Below are 7,539 nucleotides of genomic sequence, written 5' to 3'. Positions count from 1 at the left end.
TTAATTAAATTTTTTAAAAATGGGTAGCAAATTAAAATACATAAATGGGTAGCAAATTATGACAATATTTAAAAAAAAAAAAAAAGAATTTTTTAACAAAACATATATTTAATATGAATTTTTTAGCACCAAAAACATGAAAAAATTATATTTAATCCATGTTTTGTTAAAAAATTATAATTTTCTTTTAGGAGAGATTGTCGTACCCATTTTTGAAAAAATTTCATTAAAAAATATGATGTTTTTACTTGAGTTTACTAAAAATTAGGGACTAATTTCATAGTTGGAAAATTTTAGAGGGACCAAAAGCATAAATAATATTTTAGGGAGACTAAAATCAAATATTGGTATATTTAGAGGAACCATTTACTTATTCAACCTTTAATGTAATAGAATTGAATGAATTGTAAAATTAGCCGACTGATATTCCCAAAACAAAATACACTGTGGCTATAATTGATTCAGACTCCAACTATTAGAAAGAATAAAAAAAAAATATCTTTAAGGACATGTAGACATAAGCAAGATCATTAAAATTAATCTTGGAATCCACTTTTAAGAGCCAAAGCTTGAGTCCAAAGAAACCTTTACATGTTCATCTGAAAAAAATAAAAAGATTAGGATGAGACCTACTTGTCTCCAGTGGATTCCTACTAAACCTTAGATAGTTTCTACTTCTTAAGAATAGCCTTGATCTCTTCCATTCATTTCAACATTAAGGAAACATAAACCCAATTTATATGAACACGAAGTAATATAAATCATAACATTTAAGAATTAGTATGGTTAAACAAACAACTTAATTTGGTTCTTTTTATTATATGTATGAAATTGCATAGTGTGGCATAATTAAAAAAAAAAAAAAAAAACCTTCTCAGAAATAAGAGAATCTAAAAGAAGGCAAACCTAGCCTGTTCCTAACAGAATCTTGCCTTAACTCAAGAGGAACAAGGTTATAAATTATAATAAACAAAAGTATTCAAAGTTAAACCTATATTGGCTAACTTATAAGCACACAAGTATTTCCTTCTCTGTATATGTGAGTAGCAAAAAAGTTCATTGATCTAATATGTGATATGCAGTTGCTCCATCTGTTCCTTACAATCCAAGGCACTGACTTAGGATGCTTAATGGCATGAATAAACAGGCAATGAATCTTGCTTGGCTATCTAACCATTCATTTTAATAGAGTCCTAAAATCCTCTAAATCAAAAAGTAACTAACTTCTCACGAGAATTGCATGGAAACCTAATCTTCTCATACATAAACATAATACTTATCACTCTTATACTAAAAATTCAACACAAACTAATTAAATTTAAGCCTAAGAAATGAAACCCACATTCAAATTGATGAACTTTGATGTTATTCCAAGTGTTTTCCAACTCTCCAATCTTTAGTTCCTTGGCTATATTCCACTTCCTTCTTGAGTTTTATGTTCCATAAACTCCAACAAGGTGATTGTTACCAAAATTCATACATGTAATCGCACAAGATACTTCTGCCCTAAATTATAAGCTCATTTTTTATGGAAAAAATGTATCCCTAACCATAAACTCTTAACCAACTTTTTAGATACGTTTTCTTTCGAAATATACCACTTAAAATAACGAGTCTTTAAATGGTTTAACTTTATGGTTAAATTAGTTTTTAAACCAGAAATAAGCTAGACCAAACACATTCTTTAGTCTACCATGGCCACATTATCTTTTTTGTGCAATCTTTTTTTTGGTTACATGAGAAAAAGAAGAAAAAAAAAAAAAAAGACGGAAATAAATTAAGTCCTTGAAAAGGACACGCCTAAGGCATCGCCTAGTAAAGCTGATGCTAAACAATGAAGAGGTTCATTGAAAGTAATAAGATGGTCTGAACTGTTAGCTCCCATCTTAGCAAGAATGTCAGCACAGAACTCCCCTCTCGAAGGATATCATGAATCGAAATAGACCAATCCATAGCAAGATACATCTGAATGAGTTCAGACCATCAACGCGCTTACGAGACCAATCCATAGCTCCCATCATAGAAGATGTAGGATATTTGAGATCCCTACACTACCAAAGAAACCAAGTTGAAAACTTCCATCGTGCTTACGAGACCACAATAACCTGCCTTTCCTGGATTTGTCAACGCGCTTCCATCAACATTGAGAACCATGGTGTCCTCGTCCCCATGCCGCCAACTCACCATCCTTGGAGTATGAGTTTGAGTCTCCAGGGAGTTAGTACCAAAAGCCTGGTGAGCAAGATGATGCTGGGAAAAAATAGTTACGACTGTCGAATGCATGTTTGGTTGGATATTATCAAAAACTAATTTGTTTCTTGTACACCAAATATTCCACATAATCAAAGCTGCAAGAATCCCGATATCACTTACTATTTTGTGCATGATCTTAACTATATTATTCATGTCTATCACCGAGCACAAAGAAAGAGAGTTTGGGAAACCACATCTGTGCCAAACTACTGCGGATCTCGAGCAAGAAAGGAGACAATGAAGAATAGTCTCATCTTCATTCAGGCAAAATGGGCAGGTGGGAGAGACATTGATGCCTCTGAGTGGCAAAACTGATTTGGTTGGAATAGAAGAGTGGCAAGTTTGCCTAATAAAGAATTGTACGCTAGCTGCCACAGGTAATTTCCATATCCAATTCCAAGTTTCTTGAGAGGATTCCATTTCTCGTTGAGAGAGAAGTCAATGATAACCACTACGCGTTGAATACTCGCCATTTAAACTTTTGATGGTCGCGGGAAATTGTAAGGGGTAAAGCTGTATGCAAGTAATCTACAATACATCTGTCATTATTCCACAAATTATAACGAGTGCAATCTAATGTCAAGAAAGTCTAAAAATACTGAAATATTAACGAGTGTCTTTAGAGATTTTTAAGAACCTTTAATAAATCCTTAAAAAAATATCTTTTATAAGAAGATGGTTAAATATGTTTTTTGTTCCTATAAGTATGCCAACTTTTCATTTTAGTGTCTCTAAAAAATTTCTTCAACTTTTGGTCTCCCAAAAGTTTTCCACCTTCACTTTTGGTCCCTCCTTTAAAGTAAACTCATATGTAGAATTCATATTTTTGAATAAAATTTTGCAGAAAAAATCATAATATTATAAGAATCTCTAAAAAAATAGAATTTTTTTAACAAAACATGAATAAATCTTTATTTTTATATTTTTTTTTTGCGGTTAAAAATTTATATTTTGTTAATTTATTATTTTTTTTGGATGAATTTTTACAATATTCTACACATTTTTGCACAATTTCGTTAAAAAATAAAATAATGAACTTAAAAATATGGATAAAAAATAGTGATTGAAAATTTTATAGAGATAAAAAATTAAAGGAAAATTTTAAAAAAATTAAAACAAAAATGTAGTATATTTATAACGATAAAAATTCGAATATAAAAACAAAAAATCCTTTTAAATTACAAGAATGACATGGACAAACCCAAAAACAAAAATAATGCCTTCAACTTTCGCCAAATTCCAAAGACCTCTTTATCTATGGAACTTGATGATTCGAGACTCTACAAATAACGGATTCTTCACAAAAACCCTAAAAATATACTCTTTTATGCACCATTCTTCTGTTCATGGCAACACCTTCACATACCCTTTGCTCTTCAAATCATGTGCCAACCTCCTTTCGATTCCACACGGTACAATGCTTCATGGCCATGTGTTTCGACTTGGGTTTCAAGCTGATACATTTGTTCAAACTTCACTTGTTGATATGTACTCAAAATGTTCTGTTATTGAATCTGCACGGAAGGTGTTTGATGAAATGCCGGAAAGAAGTGTTGTTTCTTGGAACTCGTTGATTTCAGCTTACTGTCATGAGTCTATGATGGAGAAGGCGTTGAGTTTGATTAAAGAGATGTTGGTTCTTGGTTTTAAACCGAGTTCGTCCACGTTTGTTTCGATTTTATCGGGTTATTCTTCGAATTTGAATTCTTTTGAGTTTCTTTGGCAGGGTATGTCTATGCATTGTTTTGTTATTAAACTTGGACTTGTTTGTTTTGAGGTTTCTCTGGATAACTCGTTGATGGGTATGTATGCTCAGTTTGGACAAATGGATGAAGCAAGGAAAGTTTTCGACTTTATGGATGAAAAAACGATAGTTTCGTGGACGACTATCATGGGGGGTTATGTGAAGGTTGGGAGTTCCGTGGAAGCGGTTAAGTTATTTAATGAAATGCAGCATCAAAATATTGGTTTAGACTTTATTGTGTTTGTAAATCTTGTTTCCGGTTGCATACAGTTAAGGGAGCAATTGTTAGCTTCATCTGTTCACTCTCTTGTACTCAAATGTGGGTGTCATGAAGAAGATTCCATTAAAAACTTGCTTCTAACTATGTACGCACGCTGTGGTAACCTTACCTCTGCTAGAATAATATTTGATCTGATCGTTCGAAAGAGTGTTTTATCATGGACGTCTATGATTGCAGGATATGCACATTCACGTCGTCCAAAGGAAGCATTAGATCTGTTTAGAAGGATGGTAATGACAGAAATTAAACCAAATCGTGCAACCCTTGCAACTGTTTTATCAGCTTGTGCTGATTTGGGATCACTTTGCATTGGAGAAGAGATTGAACAATATGCTTTCGAAAATGGATTTGAAACGGACCTACAAGTCCAAACATCTCTCGTACACATGTACTCTAAATGTGGTAACATCAACAAAGCAAGAGAAGTATTTGAAAGGGTCGAAAATAAAGATTTAACTCTTTGGTCTTCCATGATAAATAGCTATGGTATCCATGGGATGGGGAATGAGGCTATCAGTCTCTTCGAAAAAATGACAACCGCAGAAAGGATAAAACCAGATGCCATTGTTTACACTAGTCTTTTGTTTGCTTGTAGCCATTCAGGATTGATAGAAGATGGATTAAAGTACTTTAAAAGTATGCAAACAGATTTCGGGATAACTCCTACAAAAGAACATTATACTTGTTTGGTGGATCTTCTCGCCCGAGTCGGCCAACTTGACTTAGCTTTAGATACAATTGAGGCAATGCCGACAGATGTCCAGGCCGAAGCTCTGAGTCCATTGCTTAGTGCTTGTCGGATCCATGGCAATATTGAGCTGGGAGAGCTTGTAGCTGCCAAGTTATTAGACGTTAGTCCAAAAAGTTCTTCAAGTTATGTAGGAGTGGCTAATTTGTACAACTCTGTTGGTAAGTGGAAGGAGGCGAATACTATGCGAAACATGATAGATGGTAAGGGAATGGTTAAAGAATGTGGCTGGAGTCAGGTTCAGGTCAGTGCTTGATTTCAGGTCCAGGTTAGTCAATATTCATTAGACTCTAAAAGAACTTAACTTTACTCTTTACTGAATTAGCAATACAGTAGAAGCAGAAATTGTGAAAGAAAACAGATTGGGAAAGAACATAGAATCATGTGATAAGTGTTTTCTATAAAAGATCAATGTATGGTTGGATTTTGAATGGTAGTCATCGATCAAGGAATATCATACAGGCTATTTAGAAGTTGAACAAAGGTACACTAAACTCTCCTTATGTTTCGACTATAAACAAAAATAACTATTTAACGGTGCACATAACTAGTTGACATTTTTGTTTTGGTGATAATTTACTTTCTGGTAACGCCTCTAATTTATTCTTAGTTTACCATTTTTTTCCTTACTCTACTAGTTGATCTTCGTTATTCCATTTATCTATGCTCTTTTATAAACTACGTTTTCAAGGGGTCAAACACAATAACTAGATCCAAGATGTACGTAATATTCTTACAAGTTGCTTTTGGAAAGGAAAAAAAAAAAGCCGATCCCATTTAGTGGGATAAGGCTTGGTTGTTGTTGTTGCTTTCAAAAAAAGGTTAAAAGTATTGATGCTATGTTTAATATCTGAGTAACATAGAAACTAATCCGAAGAGACAATCTAAAATACTCAAAGGTTACAAACTGGTTCTGTTAATAATTCCTTCATTCAAAGAAGAAACTGTTCATGCTTAAACATACACATTTAACTAGAAAAAACATGTGGTACCTTAAACATCCGCACCAGTGAAGCACTGAGGCCTGTACATAGCTCAACTCCTCAAACCCAACATACACAATTTACCAACCAAGAACACAAGTTCAACAACAAAGCAGGGAAAATTTGGTTACTATTGTGGAGCCTAAACATGAACTACCCACAGAATTTACACTGCCATTGTAGAACCTATTTCTACTCTCCAATGTTGTCACTAACGATGTAACCCTTCTAAAGATATGTTTAACTTATTATTCCTTTTACCCCATGGGATACTTATAAGCCACATGTCGTAAATTTAGGAAGAAACTAGAAAAGGTAACATTCAAAAATAAAAATTCTCAAGGTTGTTTTTATTTTATTGAAGAATAATATAGATGAGATAGAATCAAGCTTGCTGCCTGATAAGTAAGAACACCATAGACCACAGTTGCGTGCAACACAAGATATTATTGTATAGGCTAGTTTCTAGTTGAGAGAACAGATATAACTACCTCCCTTGATTCTAGAAAGTTAGTTATAATCTTGTAAGAATGAACACATGATTGCTTAGCATTATCCCTCACTGTAAAACTATAAATACTTGTAAACAGGCTTTTTTCATATTCAATCAAGAAATTTATGATTCAACTTGCAATATTTTCTATCATTTTCTTTCCCTTTCTCCTGTTTTCCATCCAGTGGCGGTTTCACCGCCCGGCGACCCCGGACACTCGCCCGGGCTCAATCGATAATTTTTTCACATTAGGCCCAACCCAAAAGCCCATTAACACACTTACAAAAAAAATTATTGGGCAAACTCTTTCATATTCACAAACAAACACGCGCTTACATTACAAGAAAAGAAAACACAAGTCTCTCTCTCCCGTTTTCGGGCTCTCGCTCTCAGCTCTCTGTCTCTCCCATCTATCTCTTTTCTTCTTCATTAGCTATGGTTGCTAATCTATTCTCATTCACTCTAAAGGTAATATCTTCTCCTTCATTCCTTCCTTCCTTCATTCCTTGTTTAGTTGTTTTAGGGTTTTAGAAAAATTGATTATTTGTGAATGTTGAGAATGTGAATGTTGTGCAACCGGAAGCCGAAGTAGAAGAATCACCGTCTAATGTGGCCAATGAGTTTAATTCAAATGAGATTGTGCGTGATCCAGGTCTTAGGAAACAAATTCATCTGTATGCTCCGGATATTCGAGACGAAGTGAGGACGGCATATGTATTGAAGGGTCTAATGCAACCAAAATTAACAAGTTTTCCTCGTACTCCATTTGGGAGTGCTACAAGATCATTTTCTAAATCATGGTATAACAAGTATACATGGATTGAATATAGTGAGTTAAAGGGTGCATCTTATTGTTTTTATTGCTTTTTCTTTAAGCAACCCGGGAGGGCCAAGCACTTTGCTTATGAAGTTTTCAGCAAAGGAAGATTTAAAGATCGGAAGCATGCATCTCAAGGCTTGAAAGATCATATTGGTGGTCATGATAGTATGCACAACAGATGTATCAAGCACTATGATGATTATAAGAATAAAATACAA

General features: G+C 34.0%; 1 protein-coding gene across 2 annotated transcripts; it reads left to right on the top strand.

The window, feature by feature from the left end:
* Positions 1–3,460: 3,460 nt before the first annotated feature.
* Positions 3,461–5,654, top strand: LOC25496618 (pentatricopeptide repeat-containing protein DOT4, chloroplastic). Of its 2 annotated transcripts, none has more exons than XM_013597182.3 (2): positions 3,461–5,269; positions 5,359–5,654. In XM_013597182.3, exons 1-2 carry the CDS (start codon positions 3,470–3,472, stop codon positions 5,359–5,361), a joined length of 1,803 nt encoding a protein of 600 aa, XP_013452636.2. In that variant the 5' UTR covers positions 3,461–3,469; the 3' UTR covers positions 5,362–5,654. The 2 variants fall into 2 exon arrangements, with proteins under 2 accessions (XP_013452636.2, XP_024641376.1); XM_024785608.2 differs by having other exon boundaries at positions 5,351–5,654.
* The last annotated feature ends 1,885 nt before the right edge of the window (positions 5,655–7,539 follow it).

This window comes from Medicago truncatula, chromosome 6 (assembly GCF_003473485.1).
Source record: "Medicago truncatula cultivar Jemalong A17 chromosome 6, MtrunA17r5.0-ANR, whole genome shotgun sequence".
Classification (NCBI taxonomy): Eukaryota; Viridiplantae; Streptophyta; class Magnoliopsida; order Fabales; family Fabaceae; genus Medicago; species Medicago truncatula.
Note: the sequence above shows the minus strand (reverse complement) of the source record. Positions and strands in the feature narration are given on the sequence as shown.